The sequence below is a fragment of the Mchenga conophoros genome, linkage group LG17 (genome assembly GCF_057382185.1).
Source record: "Mchenga conophoros isolate Kocher_MC1m ecotype Shallow Benthic linkage group LG17, M_conophoros_male_GT1.1, whole genome shotgun sequence".
NCBI classification, from domain to species: Eukaryota; Metazoa; Chordata; class Actinopteri; order Cichliformes; family Cichlidae; genus Mchenga; species Mchenga conophoros.
In genome coordinates this window covers 27,123,030-27,147,503 of record NC_140542.1, presented here as the reverse complement: position 1 = coordinate 27,147,503, position 24,474 = coordinate 27,123,030, and the positions used below count along the sequence as shown (strand labels likewise).

At 40.3% G+C, this 24,474-nt stretch overlaps 4 protein-coding genes across 4 annotated transcripts; 2 read left to right on the top strand and 2 right to left on the bottom strand.

Moving 5' to 3' along the window:
- The first annotated feature begins 829 nt into the window (after positions 1-829).
- Positions 830-3,967, top strand: bik (BCL2 interacting killer). Its single transcript, XM_085252440.1, has 6 exons — positions 830-1,059; positions 1,165-1,193; positions 2,201-2,288; positions 2,455-2,607; positions 2,701-2,815; positions 3,366-3,967. The coding sequence occupies exons 3-6, from the start codon at positions 2,209-2,211 to the stop codon at positions 3,480-3,482; spliced, it is 465 nt and encodes a 154-aa protein (XP_085108566.1). The 5' UTR covers positions 830-1,059; positions 1,165-1,193; positions 2,201-2,208; the 3' UTR covers positions 3,483-3,967.
- mcat (malonyl CoA:ACP acyltransferase (mitochondrial)) lies at positions 3,961-6,561 on the bottom strand. Its single transcript, XM_085252439.1, has 5 exons — positions 5,946-6,561; positions 5,335-5,422; positions 5,015-5,232; positions 4,741-4,878; positions 3,961-4,329 (listed from the first exon to the last, which is right to left on the bottom strand). Exons 1-5 carry the CDS (start codon positions 6,498-6,500, stop codon positions 4,057-4,059), a joined length of 1,272 nt encoding a protein of 423 aa, XP_085108565.1. The 5' UTR covers positions 6,501-6,561; the 3' UTR covers positions 3,961-4,056.
- A 2,350-nt stretch (positions 6,562-8,911) lies between these two features.
- LOC146555607 (serine/threonine-protein kinase pim-2-like) lies at positions 8,912-14,944 on the top strand. The gene is made up of 9 exons (XM_085251285.1): positions 8,912-9,209; positions 9,602-9,838; positions 9,964-10,089; positions 10,213-10,307; positions 10,446-10,493; positions 10,578-10,796; positions 10,886-11,066; positions 11,153-11,323; positions 11,413-14,944. Exons 1-9 carry the CDS (start codon positions 9,149-9,151, stop codon positions 11,502-11,504), a joined length of 1,230 nt encoding a protein of 409 aa, XP_085107411.1. The 5' UTR covers positions 8,912-9,148; the 3' UTR covers positions 11,505-14,944.
- Positions 13,554-24,277, bottom strand: def6c (DEF6 guanine nucleotide exchange factor c). Its single transcript, XM_085251284.1, has 12 exons — positions 23,794-24,277; positions 23,007-23,147; positions 20,512-20,694; positions 19,651-19,881; positions 19,414-19,560; positions 19,230-19,338; positions 17,220-17,449; positions 16,443-16,550; positions 16,044-16,210; positions 15,723-15,921; positions 15,533-15,623; positions 13,554-13,756 (listed from the first exon to the last, which is right to left on the bottom strand). Exons 1-12 carry the CDS (start codon positions 23,887-23,889, stop codon positions 13,554-13,556), a joined length of 1,905 nt encoding a protein of 634 aa, XP_085107410.1. The 5' UTR covers positions 23,890-24,277.
- Positions 24,278-24,474: the final 197 nt, after the last annotated feature.

The window sequence follows — 24,474 nt, the reverse complement described above, 5'->3', positions numbered from 1 at the left end:
TTTTGTAACAACATTAGTTATAGTAATACTGTTAAAAATTATAGTAATATTGGTATTTGACTTACCTACTAGGCAGCTAGCTGTTACAGGATTGTGAGATGAGTTTTGTCCAGCAGGATGTAATGTCATTAAATGGCTCATATGGAATATAAGCATAAAAGACAACCATTTTGATGTGTTTGACTCAATTACATGTCCGATTTAAAAATTCAGGACTTCAAAACTGCTGATATTCATTCAGCTATCAGCTGCTTACTTGTTTTCAGCAAAAAGTGGAATCAGTAGCTCCGTTCATAGATTATAAATCTTTTTCTACGAATCACCACAAACCCATCACCACCCCATTTCAGAGATGATAAAGTTGCATATAACAGACCTAACTTTATGCCAATAATACACAGCTTTTGCCTGTTTGCCTGTGGCTCACCAGACAGGCAACACAGGCATGCTCTTACTCTAACGTATGAGAAAGTGTAGGTTTAGTAATATGCAACCTGCTACACGGTTGCGAAAAAAAAGAAAACACATGAAACTGTATGACTAATAACATCACAAATGTAGATAGAATTAGTGTAACAATAGCATTAAATTAATTTATAACTAATTAAAATAATTTAATTTGTTTTAAAACGAAAGAAAATGGATTATGGCTGGAATGTGGATTTCCAGATGCCTGGACGACAGGCTTGGTGCAGTCATGCAGTTTAGGCTTCGTGTTTGTCTGCTTGAACTTCACCTGTCCTACCTCGCTAACGTCACCTTGTCCTCTTTCCTAGAAGTTGCTCCTCTGTGAGCTTGGTTTCCATTCCGGACTTCAGAAACCCTCTTGGACCTGTAAATAACCCAGCCTGGAGCCTACCCCAGCCCAACCGCGCACCTCGCAGAGTAATTTTAAGCTGTGGTTATTAATAATAACCCTGCAAACATTACCAGAATGCATCTTACAGGTGGCCCCCTGGTGTTCACTGTCGGCGGAAGCCCCAGCGGTGATAGATAAAGGTGTGTCCTGTCATTAGCGGCAGCAGTTACCTGAGAGCGTCGAGATTAAAGGGCGCTGCTGTAAGTAGAGGAAGAAAACACTTCGAAATTATGCTTTTATTCAGTATTTTCCAGCAATTTTTAACATTACAATGTTTATTTTTAATTTGTTTGCTTTTATCTCAGGGCGGCGTCCACTTAATCAACATAAAAAGGTAGTTTTTGATTTCCTTTTGTGTGTGTGTGTGTGTGTGTGTGAGAGAGAGAACGAGAGTGTGCACCTGTTTACTTCTCAGGGTTGGGATATTCATACTCGACTAATATCTAATATTATACTGCTCAAACATGATACAATACACTAATTTAAGTCTTTAAATGGTTTAATACCTGTTTATTGTTTATCTAATTCAATATGTGTGATCTTCAAAACGACCTTTGTTTGCTGAGAGCAATGACTCCGCACTTTGTTGTGGCAATATGGCTTCTACCTGATGGCTGCCTGTCGTTTTAATGGTGGTGTTTATGTTTCCACGTTTAAGGCTTCAGTTTGCTGATGTTTTGCCAAAAGAAAAAGGGTTTGTAAAAATAAAGACGTTGCAATTAAATCCAGGGAAAACCAGTTCTTGATTTGTCAAGATTTATAGTATTTAAAGCTTGTGATCTGATTCTTCTGACCCGGTGGTGTTTTTCTATCCTTCTCTGTGAGAGTAAAATGGCAGTTTGGTTAATTTGAGTTATGGAAATTCAGCATTTGCATTAAATGGCAGGATTGCAGGTGCAACAGGAACTGATCTCAAGACAGGTGTACCTGGGAGATTATAAACCTGTTTTAAGCTGGACTTTAAGACAAAAACAAAAAATTCAGTGAAAAAGGCAAATTGAATGTAAAGTGTTACGTCTTGAGTTGTCGTAAGTTGGTCGTAAACATGAAAGCATTGCAATGCATTTTTGCTGCAGTTTAAAAAGAAAGTACAGCACAAAGGTTGGACTTGAGCCAAGAGATGATGTTATCTCTGGAGCTGTTTTTTTCTTTCAGCCTAGTAACCCAGTCCACACCTATCCTGGTCACATGAGCCAGTATTTACACAGCCTGTTATTGACCGTTGGGAGCCTGAGCAAAGATAACACACAGACACTTTCAGGCTGTGGAGCCATTGTCTGTCCTGTTGATGTTCTTAGCAGTCTGCTGCACGATATGAACAATTTGCATATATGTTCTCAGAAAACAAAATGGTGGAACAAACAAGACGCCCAAGTCGTGTCATCGCCCTCCAGGCTGGACCTAGTGAGGTGGACCCTGGCACCCTGAGGTACTGTATAGTCCCGCCCTTGCCCCAGTTCGACTATTAATACCAAAAACAAACACACAGCTCGGGCTTGTGCCTTGGGCAAAAACAACTTTATAAAAAAGAGATTTTTATTGAGTTCCCCATATTTATGATGGATTCTAAACACACCTGCCTTTTCCTCCCTCAGGATCAGTGACAGGGTTGCACGGGCCTGTGGCCGCCAGTTGGCTTTAATCGGTGACCAGCTAGACCGAGAGTATGCCAGCAGAATGCCAAACCAGCTTCCGACTCCCTTAAACCTCCTGAGACCTGCCCAGGCACTGACTCGGACCATCTATAGGTAAAAAAAAAAAAATTTCCCTCTTATTTTATTTCACTTATCAAACTATTACATTTGTGTGATTGGTTCTAACTTCTCACTGCTTCCTCATAGGGATATTCACAATCAGTTAGGAACTTTTCGGGGTTTGTCTGCTGCAATGAAGACCTGGTTAGTGAGCACTGCACCTGGGCAGGGGATCCTCAGAGTTGAGGCCTTGACAGCTTGGGTAACTCTTCTCTTTAACGCATCTCTGCATTATACGTATGCATAAAGGTTCATTGCTCTTAGTGTTTGCATTAAGGCTTTGTATTCCAAGGAAAAGAGATATCTTTCCATTTACAGCAGCGGGTTTATCCAATGACTCCAAAGTGTAGAGGTTTACACATGTGCCAAACAAGCAAAGCTTCCTGGTTTAATTCCTTTGGAGGTTGTGTCAGCAAAGTCAACAGATGCATAACCTGCAAAAACGTTTAATTGGCAGACAGTTTAATAAAGAATCAAAGATTTTAAAGTGGATCCCATCTGTGAACTACTTTCTCAATTTGAACCCCAATATAAATATGATTTTTAGATAAGAACCTATACATAAAACAAGGAGAAACTCAATTTAAACATAAAAAAATAAAAATAATAGAGCCAAAATAGTCAAAATAGGTGGATTTGAGCAGTCTTGCTTTGTTGCATTGTTGACTGTTGTGTGGTCGTGTTATATTAAATATAATTTGGTACATCTATCCAAAACAGCCCACTTTTTCTCATTATGTCTCATTTTACAGGCATCCAACTTTAACCCAGTAACCTGCACTGGGTGGAACAGAGGAGCACTTGTTACTGTGGCACTGGTGGCCATGGTGACCATTTTCAGTGCACTATGGACGGAGCAGAAAGCTTAAGAGGGCCATGAGCAGGTCTTCTCAGCCATGTTTGTCAAAATATGTTTGCTATCGAGTGAGAATTACTGCTGTTTTCTCTTGCTGTTTACTTTGACTTTTCCCTTTTTTTTAAATAACTGTTTTTATTGAGCGGTATTGAAGTTGAAAGTGAGGACGACAACCTCTTCTCTCAAAAGAGAAGAAAAAAGTATAATGTAAAATTAGTTGGGAGTAAATTGTTTAAAGGAAATCTAGCCTTGCCTAAGGAGTTGGCCAGTTTATTGTAGCAGTGACATGTTGATTCATGTCAGAAAACATGTTGACTGGACTGTTGCTGGCTTGCAGTCTTTTGTATCCAGATTTGTTTCTTACTGGTTTAAGAGGCCAAAATTTTTTCAAATGATATGTAGCATTGCTTAGTGTACAATGAAGGGAGCTGGACTTTCTGTTCAAGATTTGAAACTGCTTTTTCATGTGACGCCAAATAAACTTCTTAATGACAAAAATGTGACAACATTGTAAATTAAAAAAAGAAATTACAAAAATCTTTAATTACACACTTGTATAAAGACAAGAAGCAACCACAGGAGCTTTATCAGTCTTCATATGCGGTGACTTCCACATGGGCGTACGTTTGGTATGCCTTCCTGTTGCACTTCTGAAGCGTGGCGCCCAGCTGCCTTCCGGGTCCGACCTCGTAGGTGTGTGGGAAATGCTGTCCTTGCGTCCTCTCGTAGATCTCGTGCAGGGTCTGCTCCCATTTCACTGGTGACACCAGCTGCTTAACAAGCTGCCTGCGCACGTGGCTCTCGTTCATGTAACGTTTTCCATCTACGTTGGAGTAGACGCTGATCTCAGGACGTCGTACCTGGACGGGAAGGGGACGAATAGGAAATCGCACATGGAACTTGTGGTTAGGAGGCTCAAAAATGATTTAAATACAATGTCAGATGAACAACACATGGACCCTGACTTTATCAGTCCCTAACATGCCAAATCTTCTTTACAGTGTTGCTTATTTAGGCTTATTTTTTAATTAAATAAATGACACTGTGTTATATGTTGTTTTGCAGCTCATATGTGCTTGTATTTACTTAATTTTAAGACCTGCTAAGGACCAGATGTAAAATCTTGGGTATACTTTCCATTTAACTTTCCGAGTCAGACTGAATAGGATGGGTTATCTTAAAAAAATGAGGACTGGTGTAGCTTTACAGAGTAATTGAATGCATGTTTCAGAAAATATGTTAATCCCTTTTGGATAAAGTGGCTGACTGACCTCCACCTGCCGGAGCACCTCTCTGAGGGGTTCAGTAGCCGATGCCATCAGCTCAGTATGGAACGCACCACTGACTGGGAGAGTTTTGGTCCGCATGAACTTTAGGCGCCGAGAGTTTTCCTGGAGGAAATCCAGAGCCTGAGAAGTCAAAGAAGACAGCAGAAATGACAAGAGCAGCTCTAACAACTTTTTTGATGGTTGAGAGAAAAGACAGAAAAGAGAACACAATAGATTCACGGTATATTAAAGCAGCAAGAATATATGAATGCATTACCTGCTGGTGCCCTGCAATAACCCTGCCATCTGGAAACAGGTAGTTGGCCACAGAGCACACAGGATTCTCCATCCCCAGACTCTTGCAGTGCTCTTTTGCCTGCAGACAGGCATAATTATACTGAGCCTGAGGTCTACCAATGACTGACAGCATCCCACTGGGAACCAGTTCTGAGGCCTTCTGCATAGTCTCCGCTCGCACCTTCACTGCATACAAAGCTAGAAGATGCATAAGGAGTAAATACAGAATATTAACCAAAGTTGTGATTAAAACACCTTTTACAAGTGCACAAAAAAACCCCAAAAAAGAAATCTTTCTACCTTCTGCAAAGTTCATCGCCCCAGAAAAGACAAGAGCAGCAAATTCTCCGACACTGAAACCTGCAGCAGCGACACACATCTCAATGGCCTGTGTACAGCAGGAAACAAGTAAAAAAAAAATAAAAAAAATAAAAATGTAACAGCCTCCCGATTATGACCGATATATCATTTACGTCACTGATACATCCGTAACTGAAATTAACTCAGAACAATTTGTTTATTTTTTTAAATGGTCATTCAGAATCAGAAGATTATTTACGGTGATGTTTTTGGTGGGAGTGAAACAACAATCTACTGATAAAAACAATAAAAACAAGATGTGATAATAAGAAATAACCACTGTTGGAAGCCTTATTTACTCTACCGCCTTAATCAAGGGGCAGTAATTAAAGTTGAAATGAGAAACTTTGCATTTGAAAAATGCTCTTCTACTGGGCACTCAAGCATCATTCATCCACACCCTCATACATAATGTGCGCACATTTTAAATATAAATTAATATTACTGTAGCAGTATTTTTTAAAAATGAAAAAAAAAGATAAACTGGCCACATTTAAGAAGGCAGGACCTGCAGTTATTGTCCTTTTTCCAGACATTTAACTGGCACTTACTTTGGGGTTTTCTTGGTTGAGTCTCTCCACAGCAGCCAGGGAGGTGACAAACACCGCCGGCTGACAGTGAACCGTTTTCTGCAGCTCGTCCTCGGGGCCCTCCAGACACAGAGACAGCAGGTCGTAACCCAGGATCTTCTGGGCTACGGTGAACATTTCTTTAACGTTGGGGTATTTTAAAAGTCCTCTGCCCATGCCCACAAACTGGCTGCCCTGACCGGGGAAGAGGAGCACGGAGCAGCCGCTGGGGTCTTTTTTGGGTCTCCGCTGAGGCGCCGCGGCTGGCTCGCTGTTCGGGGGAGAAGCGGGGGCTTCAGCCGGAGGAGGGTAATCTCCAGCCGTGGAACCGGGCTTGTTGGTGGACAGCGTCCTGCTCAGAGAGACCAGCGACCTGACCTTCCCTCTGGAAGATGCTGCCATCCTGACTGCCACTGATGCCAACATGAGCTGTTCCTCATCCAACGACGTGTCTGCGGATGAAATAAGACGCACAGCCCGCCCGGACAAACTGTAATCACCGAAAGAGTCAACTTTGCTTGAACTCAACTCTGACATCTGCTCGGCATGACACCTCACAGGGAGACGCCATGTTGTTTATACGGAGTTTATTCTCGTCTTCTTCCGGTTGACGTTCAGGCTCTTTCACGCTGCAGCGCCACCTCAGGTCAAAGTATGTCATGTCATACAAAATTTACTACAAAGTGAAAATAACTATAAGAGCTTTTAAGTATACACAGACATGCGCTTCTTAAATTTAGCTTAATTGGCTCCACAGGTAGGAAGTAAAAAAGTAAAAAAAAAACCTTCCTTGCTGTACTTAATTTTTACTCCCTACGTTTTTAAACAAATATCTGTAGTTTCCACTCCGTATATTTTCAAAACAAACTCGTTACTTTGGGTTTAACCCATTGGGGGAAGTTAATATTTCACGTCACTGCAGGCCTTCAAACAATGAGATTTGAGCCTAAACAGTGACACATGAAAGGCAGTCGCGTTTTAATCAGTAGAGGATGTCGCATAAAAAGAGATGAAAGAGCAAACCGTGTACCGTAGTTTTGATTCATTTATTTTTAGCACAACACCAGAACAACCCCACGAGCCAATAATTTGCGGTACTTCAGAAAAAAAGGAGTGAACATAAAAGGGAGTAAAATGTTGTGTCAGGTAATTTGAAATGCAGCATTTCTATCACCTCAACAAACACTAACTGTGTCACAGTGTGTTGCTAGCTAAAGCTCCACTTGCTGTATTTCACAGGAGGAGAAAGAATGAGAGCTAACTTCACTCAGAGTATAGAAAGAAAGAGAAAGAAACCAGGCTGTATTTAAAGGTAAGGACTGCTTAGTGATATTTGATAAAATGTAATTGTATTTTAACAGGGACATAAAATTCTTGTCTTACTCCCTTCTTCTAGCTCGAAATTACTTGCCAAGTGGTAAGGACCGTTCATGGTCACACGGTGAGAACATTGGTGTTGACTATGAAGAGATACGGTCAGACAGGGGAGGGGCCAGTCAGATTTATCAACTCAACCTCCTTAAAGCATGGAGAGAGGCTGAAACCAATCTCTGGTGAGCCCGGTTAAGGAAAGAGATGAGTTGGTGCCTGAGATGCCAAATTCCAACATCCTCATTCCCGCCATTGAGATAACACTCTCACACAGGCCCAGAGAGCAGATGTTGCTGCATTGCAGATGTGTTATACCCCCTGCCCAGCCGAATGCCTCTCAAAAAGAAAATTTTGCAGAAAATCAGTGTGATCGCTTGGCTCACTGGAATTATCATCTCGATATCTCTTGTCCTTCTTTCATTTCAGACGTCTTGAAAACAAGTTTTAACAAAGTCCTGGAGAAGTGCCCAATGCTGGAGGACCTCCTGCTTTACCCCTGGCTCAGATAAACTCCTCTCTGACACAAACACACACGCATACTGAATTCACATCTTGCCATACAAATGTGATACAGTAACCAACTTTCTTTCTTTCAGAAAAAAAGAAAATTGGGAGATTCAAAATTTTCCTCACAGTAATGTTTGCATCAGTCTATCAGATGAATACCCTCCAAGTCCAATATTTATATTAGTTACAGTGATAATGCTTGGTGTCTACTTTCAGCCACTGCAGTAGAATGCAAGGAATGAATCTCATTGAAATTGTAGTTGCATTTGCTATTTAATTTAATTGTCATGGATGATACACAGACAACCCAACAGCAAACAGAGGAAAACAATGGGCTTAAATACACAGAGGGATAAATGAGGGAATAAGACACAGGATGAGAGCACAGCTGCGAGAAATCACAAACAGCAAGACCATGGGGAAGGAAAACTGAAAACACTAGTCTAAGGAGCTTAGAAAGAAAACGTCTGGACTTCTTTAAGTTGCTTGAAGACATTCAAGCAAAGTTTAAGTTCTGACGCTTTCTTTCCAAACTCCTTAGACTACGATGACCTAGATGACTGAGAACCTTCACAGACATGAAAACACTAACATAGCACACATGACTATCAAAGGAAAACAGCAAACAAGAGACTTTTACAAAGACACAGAGTTGACACAGAGACATGACTGACTGGGGAGAAATTGGGGAACATGGAAACAAGAATGAATAGATATGACACGTGGGACACAGGGGCAAGGCAAAGTAACAGAAACCTAAAGCCTAAGAATATAACACAAGAAGAAAACAATAAAGAGAACCAAAAACATACATAAGAATAATCAATGAATATAAATGAACAAACACAAAACACTGGGTCACAGACTCAGTACCATGACAGTTAAATGTACATAATAAATACTTTAAATCAGATGACAATGTAGCTGACACCGTGTTTATTAGTGTGTGGTCAACCACAAATCTTCATACTGTCATCCATAGATGAGGTCTTTATACAAATGATGAAAGATAATGAAAGAAACTGTTTAATTGATATGAAATGATTGAATTATATGAAATATTATGGCTTTGTCTGCCAGAGTGTTTTTCTGTAAACTACTTTGAACTACTGGCAGTCAGTGAAGTCGCTGAAAGGCAAGATTCTATGTTGTGTTGCCGTAGTTTCCAGAGTTTACTTATAAAGCTCACTTACAGAATTCAGTTAGAAAAGTCAAGCATTTGAAAGGTGCACATTTGAAGAAGTATTAACTCAATATTAACTCATTACGGTTTACATTTTCGATTTTAAAAGTTCTCCGAAATTACAATGAAAAAGGAAACAAGAAAAATTACCACTCCGGCCGATAAGAAAGATTCAGGAGATCAAGGTAAGTAAAATAATAAAATAAGAACCTGGTAAAATCCAAATCCTAGAAATGTTGACACTGTGTGAATCATTTTTGAAGCAATTGAATCATATGTTTGATTGAAAATAGCTTTAATACAAGATGTCTAATCAAAGGAAGGTTACCGGTCTTTTGGTAAAATAATGTAATAAGTTTATTCTTGGACTCAACAGTAAAAACAGACCAACAAGTGTCATCAAGATCTAAGACTTAGTAAACCTAGTATCAATTCGCACTGGTCAGTTTTTTTAATCCCAAGAATAAACTTGTGATCATTTAAGCAAAAGCAATTTCAAATTCTTTGCCATCAAACTGCTTCCAGTCCTGATGTCGGGGACTCTTTTTCACCACTGTGTTGTTGTCGTCGTTTATAGATTGTAAGAGCAGGACTGCTAAAAGAAAGGCCAGTCCTGAAAAGAAGACCCCAATAAAAAGGAGGAGGGTCGCTGAGCAGGCTGGTCCTTCCACCAGCTCAGATGTGGTCAAAGGAGTGAAGCGCAAGGTTGTGCAAGATGAAGAGGGCACAACAAAGAAAGCAAAGAAGGCTAAACTTCTCGACCATACGAGCGGTGACAAGGAGCAAGCATCCTCCTCGTTGGACTCTGGTAAAGGTAGGCTAATTAGTTGAATAAGGGGGTAGATTAAGTGTGGTTGCTAGGTTTAAGATATTGGTGTTTAGTGTTTGTGTCTATCATCCAGTGAGCTGATGTGCTTTTGGTGTTTTCCACATCTCCAGACTTGAACAACAAACAGGAGTGCACAAAAAATGGCAAAAGAAAGGCCACGGGAGACAACAGAGAGTCACCCAAGAAAAAAAAAAGGAATGTGGACCAGGGCAAAAAATCAGTGGCAGACCAAAAACGTAAGTAGCAAGCAGCTTGGGTTTTATATTCAGGGGAAGGGCAGAAGGAACATTTAGGCTACAGAGGAGAGTAATTTGTGTCACAGCTGTAATAAAACAAGATTTGCTGTTTTGTCTGTTCAGGTGAATTCCAAGCCAGATATGTGGAGGAGCACCAGCTCGGAGAAGGAGGCTGCGGAGCAGTGTTTTCTGGCTACCGGATAGAAGATCGTTTTCCAGTAAGTGTTCAGATGATGGTAGTAAGACAGGCAGTAACGCAGATAATGTATAATATCGTAAACTGAGACGTCTGCTGTGTTTCCACCTTTCATTATGTCATACTGAGGAAATGCTCACCAATGCTCTGTGTCTTCTAGGTTGCCATCAAACACATTCCCAAAAATAAAGTCTACTGCAAAGTGGCGGTAAGCGTCCAACACTTGAATTAGTTTTACATTACTGGATTGAATGCGGCGTTCCTCATCATCCACTTTGTTGTAATATTTCAGGATGAAAATGGGAAGATGCTCTCGGTGGAAGTGGCCATTATGCTTAAACTTGCAGGTGAAGCAGAAGGGTCAGTGGGAATATCAGCACCTGTGTCCTTGCTGGAGTGGTTCGACTTTGGCAAAGAGCTGATCCTGGTGCTGGAGAGACCTGTCCCTGCTGTGGACCTGCAAAAATACAAAGCAGAAAATGGAAGAGCTTTACCAGAGGACAAGGCCAAGGTAGGTTGACTGGGAGAGCCTTAGACTGTACAGCATTCAATCAAGGCAGAAAAGCATTAACTCATTATTGTGTTTTTCATCTTTTCCAGGTCATTCTGAAGCAACTAGTTGATGCTGTAAAGGAACTTGAGGAGAAACACATCTTTCATCGGGACATCAAGGGACAAAACATTCTGATTGAGACCGGCTCAGATGTGCCTCGAGTTCGCATCATTGACTTTGGACTGAGCTGCTTTGTTAAACAGCGATCTCTGTATCGCATCTTCTATGGTAACATATTCTGCTCCTGCTTTTCACAGATGTAACAATTTGTGTCTTTTGTTTTAGAAGAAATTGCAATTGTGTCTGTTTGTTAGGCACTCCTCTTCACATCCCTCCCGAGTGGTACATTAGGAGCTGCTACAGGTGTGGACCCACCACGGTGTGGCAAATGGGAGTGGTGTTGTATGAAGCGCTTCATGCACGATACTTTAGTACCGCGAGGTTCCTCACAAAGCAACTGAGCATCAAAAAGCGTCTGTCCACAGGTAAGAAAACTTCACACTTCCAGATTCACTGATGCCTTGGATCACTAGAACTATCATCTTCATCTTTTTGATCTTTTCTTTCTTTCAAGAATGCCGGAATTTCTTGGACGCATGTTTAGCTATAGTCCCGGAGAAGCGCCCAACACTGGAGGAGCTCCAGCTTCACCCCTGGCTAAGATAACACACACAAACACACAATTCACACCTTATCATGTAAGTGTGATACATTGTAGTAACTTCCTTTCTTTTTTCTGTTGGACAGGAATAGATAGAGTGAGTCAATCTTAAAAAATAAATAAATAAAAATTTAGCTTTTTCGGAGTTCCTGTAACCCCCCCAGCCATCCCAGGAAAGGGGATCTCTCTTTGAATGGGCTTTCCCGAGGTTTCTTCCCATCGATCTGGCCCCCTGGGGAGTTTTTCCTCGTCTTCATAGAGAGCTTGGGCTGGGTCAGGAGCTCCATCAAAACTGTCTTTATTTGATGACATTAAAGTCATCAAATAAAGATGTGTTTTACTTAAAGTAAAATTTGATCAAAATAAAACTTGTTTAATTCATCTTTGCTGAAGATTCTCCTTCATTACTATTTTGTTTTGTTTTTTTTACCCATGGTGCATTTTGACAAATAAGAAAACTGAATCAGGTTAAAGTGTGCACAAAGACAGTCACACTGCAAATGATCTGAAGACTTGCATCTGTTGCTCTAACCCCCAACTAGTTTAGACAGATTTCCTGGTTCTACCAGAGGTTTTTTCCTTCAAGAAGGGAGTTTTTCCTTCCCACTGTTGCTGAGTGTTTGCTCATAGTGGGTTGTAAAAGCATAAAAGTTAATAAGAGGCAGTTATCACAGAGGGAACTATATAGCTTAAATGTACAATTTCTACAGGACGAATTATAACTTCATTATGTATAAAAGCTCCTGTGGATAATTACTCCTATTTGTAACTTTACACAAGAGAAAGTTTGCTGTCACACTATTTATAACAGGTTGGGTTTTGTCCTCTGAGTTGAGCCTTTGGTTGCAGTTTATTGAAGAATTTCCTCTAAAGTAGCTGTTGATAAAGATTTAAAGTCGTGTTTATATACAGAAATATGCTTTAGTTCCTGTTTTTTTACATGTCTGCCTCAGTGGATCAGTAGAAGATCTGGTACAGGAAACTAGATGATGAAAAAAGGGTACGAATACACATATATATCTATATAGATACAGATATATATACACGCACACACAGGTTGCAACGTAGTATTTTCATTTTTTCTTAGCATTTCTTTAACGTCTTGGTGCAAAAGAATACCTGCATTTGTATGTAAAGAAATGTTACATATATACTCAAAACAGTTGGAAAAAAGAACTACAAATTTGGAAAGGAATTTAGTCATGTTCTTACTCATGGATGGAGTACATGGTTTAAAAAACACTGAGGAAACAGATATGAGGCGGCTGTATCAACATAAAAACATTAATACAGTTAAAAATGAATAAAAAGTTGCACGCTTAAACTTATTTCTCTACAGTTTGTACAATTAATCCATGTAACAATAGGTTCTCTCTTAATATAGTAGTTATTAAAATATCTTTACATAAAAATACATTTTTAAGTACTCTCCAGTGGAAGTCTGTTGTGGCTTATGTTTCTAAATGACACAACCATAAAGCAGCCCACAGAATATACAAATATGTCTTTGATAAGTGAATGTTGGCTCCCACAATGGCCTGTTAAGTTATTGCAAAAATAATTTACTGCATAATATGTCAGATTAGAACATGTTATAAGCACAAAACTGAAGGGGAAACAATAAAAACAAAAATTAAAAAACAAATACTAAATTAAGTTAAAGGATATTTCTTACTATACTATATAATTGTATAATGTTGCGTTTGATTGCAAAAGAAAACCCACCAAGAAAAAAAGAAAGAAAAAAAGAGAGAATAGAGTTTAATTTATTCAAAACACATTCTTTTCTTTTATTTAAGCTGTAGCGAGATTCAAATGGACAAAAGAGAAAGAAAAATATTACAGATTTGTTTTATTAATCATGAATAAACTTTATTATACACAACTCTAAATTTCAGTTGGTCTTAGTCAGATGTGTTTTTAATTAAATCCTGCAACACTGTGCTCGCTGCCACGCTGCCATCACTTTATATCTTAGTGTGCAATTCAAATATATACTTATTACAATATTTTTCCCCCTTAACTCTCAACTCGCGTTTTTAAAATGTCTGTGATCATATTTGTCCGTTGACTTCTGTCTGGGCCTCGAACGATTCATCAGACAGGTTGGCAGCCTCCAACTGATGCTCCAGACTTTCATCATCGCCTCTATTCTGATCAACTCTTATCTTAAACTTAGTGATGAACTCATTACTGGCCAGCGCGTCCTCCTTTTTAGGGCATGTGGGCTTTGATAACAGCCGGCTTTCCAGTCGCTCTGCAAAGAAAATTCACAAAACATTTCTTATTTGGTAAGCTTGTTAACAAATTTTAGTTCAGTTTTGCTGAAAGTTATAGCATGCATCAGGTAAGAAGCAATTGGTTTTTAAAAAGCATATACATTCCCCAAAACATTTTTATTATGTGCATTTTGGAGAATAAAAGATTGTACACAATTTCCCTTTTTAAAGTAAAAAGATTATTAAGTCTAATTCTTACTTATTCAGTAGATTAAAGTATTGAAACATCATTATTCATAAAATATGCACATTACAAAATTAAAGTTATTCAAAAATTACTCAAGTACTTACTCCAATACTCACATTATTCAAGTAAATGTAATTTTTGCCAATGTAATGTCACATAAAATCTTAATCTGAATAAGGGATTTGAACCCCACTGTCACGGCCAGGGGATCAGCAGGCCGCTGACTAGTAGTGTTCTCTCTCTTGCTCTCTCGCCAGGGCGGAACTCATGGTGGGTTCACGCCCTCGGCCCACGCCCCTCTTAAGAGGAAACACCTGGGCCTCATCAGTGCAGCCAACATTTAAGCCAGGGAGTGGCTTCTACTCATCGCTGGATCGTTGTGTGTGACTCGCGTCAGTGCAGCCCGGCTCTGAGCAAGTTCTCATTTGCTTCCCTGTGCAAAACCTCTAACGTGTGTTTCCTTCTGTACATAGATCCCCTGGACCCGACTCTGCATTCCCCGAGCGGATTCCCTTTTTGTGTGAGTGTTTGGAGAGAGAGTCAGAAGAAGAGCAAGTGTCTTTTCCCTACCTGGATTTCCCCGGAGCCTTTTCCCTGTCACCGCTTTGTATATAGCACTATCCCCTGCACTGTTTGTACTGTGCATGCGGTTATTTTTCGTTTTAAGATTTCCGTGTTTAAATCATAATAAGATTTAGTTTTAATTTTTTTTTTATTTTTTTCTTCTCGCCTGTCCCATTTGGTTCTTTAGCCGTCAGAATTGTTGTCTGAAGACCAACAAGGATACCCAATGGATTTACTTTGCCAAATGGATCATCGTGGCATTGCCGTATTGGTCCATTTGGTCAATCTTTGTTTTTATTATTTATTATATTTTATTTTCAGATGTTACAGACGGGACAGACATGAGTGAGAGATAGGAAAGGGAGAAAGAAAGAGGAAGGAAAGGAAAAACAGAAGGGGAGAGGGACAGTGAGAAAGGGGGGGAGAAAAAAAATAAAAATCTCCTGGATCACCTGTTGAGAGAAGAATAGAAAACAAGCAAAAAAAGACAAAAAAAAAACAACAAAGCAACATACTAAACACAACACCATCGCATTAATCTAGCTAAGTGTAAACAGCAGTAAATACTAAATATTCAATGTTGTTGTGCAGCACGCAGGACAGATGTGCTTCGAAGTAGCAGCCAAGAAAGGTGTAATTTGGGTCTACGAGCAGTGAACACCCGTGTGCATACCTGTGTGGATCAGCGCGCTTGTATTCCAAAGGTTTCTCCATGTAACGATCTGCTAGGGAGTGTGAGGGGGCCACAGCCCCGTCCTCCAGGGTGTGAAGCAGCCTTAATTAGTTTTAATTTTACTTGTTTACTAGTTTTAATTAACTTGAGGTGAGTCAGATTCTTTCATTCAAGTCACTGAATTAATCTCTTGACATGTTTGGGGGTAGGTGCCTTTTGTAGCATTTTAATGCAATTATCTGACAGATTATATGGTCTACACTGTTATTAACTATACTAACACTCTGTTCCTGAAGTCTGTACCGCAAAGAGGCAAAGTGAATACCGCACCTGCAGGAGTAATGGGGGTCATCAGTCGGTTCAGCTGGATGTTCCAGTGCCGTACATGTTGACTGGCATTCCTCAGCCTCTCCTGGACCTCCTGGAAACAAAAATCATGCAGGCATCCTCATCAGTGTTGTTTTAGAAGAGCACTAAATAAGATGCTGCTCACAAAGCCAGTCAAAACAAACTTGCTCACCTCCAGACGCTGGTGACTTCTTTGGCGAGATGCCTGCAGATCCTGGAGCTCCTGAGAGGCAGAGTTGAGGGCTGAGGGGGTGTCCTCATCGGGACTGCCATCTGACAGCTCCTGTATGGGGCTGAGGTTTTGCATTGTACGTTGCTGCTCCTGGAGGAGCTGGAAATGTTTCCTCTTTTCATCTTCAGCCTGCAGCAACCTGAAGGAGGGGAAAAAGGGAAGAAGCAACTGAAAATGTTAATACTTCTCATGGATATCTCAGATCTCCATCACAAATAAAATAATAAAGGGCCATAATAAGAGTTAGAAATCCATTGTTACCGCTCAAGCTCCAGTCTGGCCCTCTCCTCCTCCAGCCGAGCCTGGATCTCCATATTAAGGGCAACTTCCAGCTGCTGCTGTGTCAGCTCCAGCTCCCTGATCCTCTTCTTCTGTTGTTCAGCCTCCTTTTCCTTCACCTGCATCTCAGCCTGCATGCTGTCTTTTATCTATGCACACACACACAGCTACATAAACAGATGCACCAACAGAGCGGTATAAACTGACCTATTCCTGAATCACCTTTTCCTGGACTGTCATAACCATTTTTCCAAATCATTAAAGACTAGGTGTGAATTTTATAATGACAGTCAACATTTTGCTGCAGTTCTCAAAGATCAAAGTCAAGGAGAAAAGACTCTGTACATAATTGCTGTCAAGTGGAAAACTTTTTTTTTTTACCATCTCAGCCTCTTTCAGCTGTCTTTCCAGTTCCATCTGCACCTCCCTCTGCTTCCTCCGCTCTCTCTCCTCTGCCTCCCTTCGGCGAGTTTCCAGTTCCCGAGCATGCTGTGAAACAGATGAAAGAGCCATTGTTTGGTTTGTGTTTTCACCTCTATCCAGCAGGTGACACTAGGCCATCAGCTTCGAGGTTCAACGTATTGTGCTTTCAGCGGTGCTCTTCTTGATAACGTGGTTGAAGTAAGTGGGTATTTGAGTTCATGTTGCTTTCCTTACAGCTGTAAGTAATCTGCTCATTCCGCTTTTGATCTTTGGCACCAACAAGTGATTTTTTTCCCAGAGAAGTGCTGCTCACAGGAGATTTCCTCTATTTCAGACCATTTTCTATAAACCGGTTAGATGGTTGTACAGTTTCTGAAATACTCAGACAAGCCTGTCCGACACAAACAACAATGCATGTTCAAAGTCATTTAAATCCCATTTGACCTTTGACCTTCAGCAGGTCATCTTATTAATGTATACATGCCTAAATGCACTGAGCTGCTGCCATGTGATAGGCTGATTAGGTATTTGACCTAATGAGCAGCTCAACAGGTGTATCTAACAAAAATGTGGCCAGTGAGTGTACATGGTACTTTTTAAATGGACAAAATGAACTGCACTGGCAGCTGCCCAGTGCCACTATGACTTAGTTAAATAATCACTACCATGGATAGTTTGGTGCATGATGTAATTAAATAAATATTACAAAAAAAGATTCTTATAGCCCTCACTTACCTTGATAATGTTTTCAATCTCTAAGTCCTGTTTGTCTTTCTCTTTTTCTGTCTTCTCTGTCTCATGGATAGTCGAGTCATCAGATTGGCTGCCCCTGCTGCTGCAGCTGCTGCGGGCGCTCCGGCTGCGTTCCCGCTGACTGTTTTCCCGCTGGATCCGTCTCTTCAGTTTGAGTTCATGGTGAAGGGAAGACTTTCCCTCACTCTGAAGACGGAGGGCAGTTTGAATGGCTGAATAGTGAAAGAATACATAAAAATAGTAATGCAATTTTGTTGCCTTGCTATAGAAAATAATATATTAAAACAATTAAAAAAACAATATATTCCTTTTATAGCTTCCCTCAGAAAAGACTTCTTGCTATGAGTTGCATCTTAGCAAACCCTCATCATCACCTTCATTATCACCTGGATCAGCTGCCACACTATCATTAATCTTTGCAGACACCACATTTGCTGCTATAAATAGAATGAACAGCCTACGAACAAAGCAAAGATACGAACTACATGTACACTTTGTTTTTACATGAGAAAGCCATGGCAGCATTCTTTCATGAAAAAAAAAAAAAGATGCGTCTCAGTGTTACAAGGCAGAGCTGTAAAAAAAATAGTTATGTCCACTTTAACCCAAACTTTGTACTTCTTTGTCTTTTTTTGTAGAAGAGGTGTTTTGTGCCCCTCTGTCAGTGACCTCTTTTCAAATTACCAAGCTGTCTGAACCTATTATTCATGAAATGTGGCTCCTTATCTCAGTCACAATCGTAGGCAAACACAATTTGTTATTACAGGAAGCAGTAACTAACTAGTTAAATCTCATTTAGTATCAACAACCTCCATCACACCTTTTCTTGCAGCTGTTTAAGAGACTTGCATAACCTAAAATCATGATGCTACCTGCACCATGCTTAATAGTGTTGTGCAGTGTTTTTGGTCATTGCTTCTTTTTTCTCAACTCTTAAAACTCCTTCTGATAAAAGGAGAAAGTCCTTGATTTTCTCCATTCGTAGACAGCTGCATTCTATAATGCTTCTTGTGGAAGTTAATGGCACTGAGTCATGGTTGAAAGCAGTTTTTATATAGTTACCAGAGACCATTTTTGTGCTTTATCTCTGTCCAACACCACAGTAAATTTTAAATTAAACAATCAAGACGTGACTGAAGTGCAGACTTTCACCTTTAATTCAAAGGTTTTTGAAAAAATAATGCATTAACTCTTTAGGAATTACAGCCATTTTTATACACAGTCCTCCATTTTCAAATGCTCAAAAACACCAATTGGCTAAAAAGCAGTTTCAGTGAGTCCCCTTGTTATTTTATGACAAATAAAGCAGACATAATATCTGTAATTTTAAAGAGGAGACCCAAAGAGATATCAGTGCAAATGAAGGAGGCCATCATTAGGCTGAAAACCTAAAATACACCTATCAGAGTATAGGTAGAGATATCACTGTTAAAGTCTGTAATCAAGAGGTGCCTTCATGAATGGAAATACAGAGAGCTTACAACAAGGTCCAAAGCACTGGTTACGCTCAAGAACTGGAAGGTCAGGTTAAACATTACTAAGAATAAAAAAGAGCCTGCACAGTTATGAAAAATATTGTAAAGATGAAATTGAGTTTAACTTGGAAATGTAGACAACGTCCTCCGTCAAACATGGTGGAGACAAAGAACTGAGTCACTAGTGTTTATTGAAGGTGTGACTGCTTATAGAAGTGGCACGATGAATTGTGGAGATACTGACCCAAAACATCGAGGGAAAACTATTTTAGCATTATCGAGTCTGGCTGTAACTGTGACTTAGTCAACATTTTATAAGCTTCAGCTGACTTCTGAAAGTTTTCTTAATCATTGGCAAAAGAAACACAAATAATTAGCAACCAATGAAACACAGATTGTTTGACAAGTGGCCTCAATATATCTGAAAGATCCTGGAATTATTTATATACACTATGATAAGCTTCAGTACATTTCAACCACACTAAACCAATGAGCACACACATTGTAAGTTACACACCTTGAGTCCACTCCACTTTCTGTTTCTGGTCAGGCGCGCTCATCTCGTAGGTTTTACTATGGGTTTTCACACAGAACAGACAGCGCTTCCCCTCCCTGTCTGGAATAGACTGAAACAAAAAAATGTATGTAAGTCACAGCGTTGGTTGGTGAAGAGTTAAACATGCTGAGTTTTCCTCACTAACCTCTATGACACAGTTCTGATCCAGCTGGATCTCCCCTCTCTTGTCTTTTAAGTCCTCGCTGACATAGTAGGCCATGGAGGAGGGCTTCAGCACAAACCAGCGCTCAGTCCAATTCCTACGCACATGCCCCTTTTTCCACATGTAACCCTACAAAACAAGGGATCAATTGAAGAACAAAGAAAGACAAAAATGTCAAGGGAGCAGTCAAATAGGCTCCAGTGACACAGCACAACTCACTCTCTTGAGAACGCTGTGATAGATCTCCAGGAACACCTCATCTAAAGCCAGGCTGAAGGCCTCAGCGCTGGTGACGCTCAGCAGCCGGCCTGCACTCATATCCTCCAGGAAGGTCCACACGGACATTCCCTCTTCCCACACTGTAGCATCCTGCGATAGTAAGTCCTCCATGGGCTTCCCATCCCACTCCTCGCTCATCGCAGTGGAGATTTTCTTGAGGAGATACTCCACCTAGAAGCATTCAAATATTTGTATACGAAACTTTTTGCACATCGCTAAAACCAAATATTAACGGCACCGACAATGCAAATACTGACTCAACACAGATTGTATTCTGTGGTTTTGGGATATCACTCTTCATGAGGAGCTCACTGAGTGACTTCTACAGAAGCCGTTTATTTTTATCTCTGTCGACAGGAAACCAAAAGCATTATGGAGGAAGTGCAGGAAGGAAGAGCCTCATTAACTAACTTACTTGCACTTGTATTTTCCTACTGAGAAAATCTTTAAACTGTCCTAACTCTGTCATCACACACAAATTATATTTCTTTTTGGGTATTTGGGTATAGCAGTGTCTAAAAACTACAAGCGTTGCTGGTGTTTGTTCCTCTAACTCTCTTAAATTGTTTCTTTTAAATCAAAAGTGAATTGTTTAACTTTTTGTACAATGTGTGTCCATTTTTCCATTTATAGCATACAAATGACTTAAAATATAATCACTGTGGATTTGAGCCTTTTCAAGAAAGCCCTAATGAATCAGGCCTCAAGCAGTTGCCTAAAATAAAATCCTCTCCAACTTTAAGTGTTTCTACAAATTCTCAGTGAACACATTTCACTCTCCTTATTCTTCATAACTATTACCTCCTCTGGTATCATCACCAGTGGGTATCGGTCCTCTGACAGAAGGTTGAATAAACAGAAGAGCTTGAAGCAGTCCCTTTCCGATAGCAGTGTCCCCTGTGGCACCCTTCTGAAGTTCTTCTTCATGGTCATTGTCCAGCACAGGTCATCAAATTTCTCCTTATCAAACATCCCCTTTTTGACCTGGAAATGCAAAACTGGAAATGCTCTGAACTGAAACTAAAATTGCACTTTTTAAAACAGTTTTACATAAGATTATTTGTTTCCTGAGGGGTGTGTTATGAAGGAAGTTCAACACTGCCTGGCTTTCTTATCATGACACTGGTTATCATCTTTCTCGATTAACTCACGCTTTCTGCTTCAATCTCTGTGCACACTTATATAAAATGGGACTCGACTGAGCACTGCGTGCTGCAGTCAGAAGAAACGGGTTACAAAGATCTCTAAAGTTTATATAAATATAAGAGTAAAACACAACACTGCTGCTGCAAATAAGACTGACTGCTTCAGAAGATCATTAAGTTACAATAACTCAGCTACAACTCTTAACAGTGTAAAAAAAGGACTTCAGCAGCATTGGCATCAAGCATAAAAATATCACCAGCTGAGTACATGGAAAATCCTGTGACAATGTGACACACATTTCCACTGCTATGTTGCTAGTGAGGTGCACTCATTTTGTTAGATACACCTGTTTGGCTTCTCATTAACACAAATATTTAATTAGCCAGTCACATGGCAGCAGATCAATGCATTTAGGCGTGTAGATATTATTAAGTAAAGACGACCTACTGAAGTGCAAACTGAGCATCAGAATGGGGAAGAAAGATGATTTTAGTGACTTTAAATGGCATGATTGTTGGTGCCAGATAGTCTATGTCAAAAAACTGCTGATCTGCTGGGATTTCCCCACACAGCATTCTCTGGGGTTTACAGAGAATGGTCAGAAAAAGAGAAAACATTGAGTGGTAAAAAATCCCTTGACTGCTTCAACAGTGATTGAAATAACTACTCATTACAACAAAGGTATGGAGAAGAGCATCTCTGATGTACAAAACAGTCAAACATTGAAATAGATGGGCTACAGCAGCAGAAGGCCACACTTCTATCAGCTAAAACAGGAAACTGAGGCTGTAATTCACACAGGCTCACCGAAACAGGACAAAATATAATTGGGAAAATGTTTTCTGGTCTGAGGAGTTTTGATCTCTGCTGTGACAAGTATTTTTTGTTGATGTAATAGTGGTGGGAATACTTTTTTGACACACTTTTACCCCTGAGTACCAACTAAGAATCACTGAAAGATTGCAGCCTACCTGAGAGTCACTGTAAAAAGAACCCAGCTGCGCTATAAAAATTGAAAAAGTCCCAGTGATTTTCTGCCAGTACATTTTCTGTTTTTTGAGAGAGGTTTTCATAAAGTGTAAATAGTCAAATTCAACGTGTGCTTAAAAAAAATTACAGTTTTTTTTGTTTGTTTGTTTGTTTTTGCTGACCATATCCACCCCTTTATGACCACAGTGTACACTTCCTCTGATGGATGCTTCCATGCTCCATGTCACGAAGCTCAAATAATCTCAAACTGGTTTCTGTAACATGATAAAGAGTTCACTTGAATTAAATGGCCTCCACAGCCACCAGATTTCCATCCAATAAAGTACCTTTGTGATGTAGTGGAATGGGAGATGTGCACCAACTGTGTGATGCTATCATGTCACCATAATCTCTGGGGAATGTTTCCAGCATCTTGTTGAATCTGTGCCGAAGGTTTAAGGCAGCTCTGAAGCACAGTGTGACTATTAGGCTAGCTAACACGTATTTCTTCAGCAGAGAATGTTGGGCTTTCAAAACTGAAACTCTGAACATAAACTGCCCGACCACGTTACGGTCTCAGCATAATGTCAAAAGAGAGTCGACCTTTGTGTCGCTGGAATGTCTGACTTTAAGATCACGATAGCCTGCTAACTAATCTCGCTTTGTAATCTTCATTTCTGGTTGTAAGCAATGTAACAATAGTTACAAACAAAGAAAAACCTGACAAAACAAAACCCAGGGGGTTTGACTGAACTGTTAATAAAGTACTAGCTGGAAGTATTCAGGCACAGCTAGGTTAAATTAAAGGGAAAATGTAAAATAGATATAAGGGCTATATTTTCCTCATCTCAATAAGTCCAAAACCAACAACTAGTCGGTTCTGAATTTCTTTTTAAGTTAGCCGGGTACTGTAGGTTTTTGCAAGTGTTACTCGAAACTGAGTAAATACTGCATGAAATGGGAATGTCATTCAACTGCAGATCGGCACACAGTACTGCACGACCAGCTGGCACGCAATGTAAACATAAACTTAAGTTAATGATCGTGGTAATGAAGGAGCATGAGATCGAGGGTAAAGGTACTGCTCAGTGATGTGTTCGTAAGAGTTTTGAACAACATAAATACAAGTATAACTGCAGCTGAAGGAAAACCCTTTGCATAGATTGTATTTTTTACATTACCTTATCCAGTATGTATTTGCTGAGGTAGGGCATGTAGCCATGATTAGACACTGGTCCATCATCATCATCCTGGAAATGCTGCTCCAGAGCAACGGGATCATGTGGGATGTTCAACACTGTGTACAAGTTGTGGGACAGCACCTGGAGAATTCAAACAGACATACAGCATAAGTGGATGGATAAAACTAAGCACAACTCCCGCACACTCCCTTGTTTCTTCACATATCAGCAAACAAACGCTCACAAGCACAGGCAGCTAGTCACCAGTGTGTAAGCATGTCAGGGCAGCTTTCTGCTATTTCCCTGGATTCTTCTAACCAAGAGGGGGGGTCAGTTAGGCATGTAGGGAGTGGAGGGAAAGCAAGTTAAAAGGCAAAATAAAACCTACCGAGGGGAAAAGAAGGCAAAACATAATATTCGTCTTTTATTTAGAAACCCTGACAATTTTGTGTGGTATCAAGGCCATGATAAGGTTGGACTTTCACCTCCACTCTGAACAGGCTAAACGTCTGTTAATGTCTGAAAAGATCTGGATTTGAGTGCGAGCTTTTAATCTGTCTGCGTGTCTCATGTTCCTCTGATTACAACACGAATTCACGCACAGTATGCCACCACACGTACACACCACTACGTTTGAGTTCTGACTTTAGACAGAGTCGAAGTGATGACCAAAGTAAAACTGCAAGAATATAAAGCGTTTGTGTTTGTCTCTGTGCTCTCTCCAGCGGACGCCCCTCGGTCTCAGTTTCCTGATCTTAAAAACGTCTCGCACTAAAATTCTCCTTACCTTTAACTGCGACTTGGAAACTTTCCCGCACTTCTCCACGTCCAGCGACGTGAAAGCGTACCAGATGGACTTCAGGAGTTCGGATTTTAGGTCCATTTTTTGGAGACGCGCAAAACTACATTTCCGAAGCGGTGCGCAGCGGCTTTTTACGCAGCCACGGGTGAGCGCCCGTGTGGTGAGAACAGCCAAGCAAAATGTGGAGCAGAGCACTCACTGCGGTGCAAACGACAAAGGCCCAAAGTATCAGATGTGGTGCAGACTTAAAGAGGCGGAGAGCCGAAACAAAACCTGGAGCACCACACGGTCCTCCTCCCTTCTCATAATTCAACAAAACGATTTAAAATAGTGGGGAAAAAAGCAGACATGGATAGATCTCGACAGTGTGAAAACATTTACGTGATGATTTCACACTACATGTATTCACAGAACTGTATCTAAGGTATTTCTCCTGATAGGGTGGGCTCCAGAATTCCTCAACGCACTGCCAAAAACCAAAACCAAAGAGGAGGAATCCTGTTATCAGATTCAGGAGACTTGCTAAAGGACACACCCACCTTGGTAAAGAGCCCAAGGCCACATTTGTTTGAGTAGGTTAAAAATCTTAAAGGTTTGGGGGTGCCACAATATGTAGCCTGTGGCAAGGCTGAAGCACTTGAGCTTAATATTAGTAGTAGCAGTAAA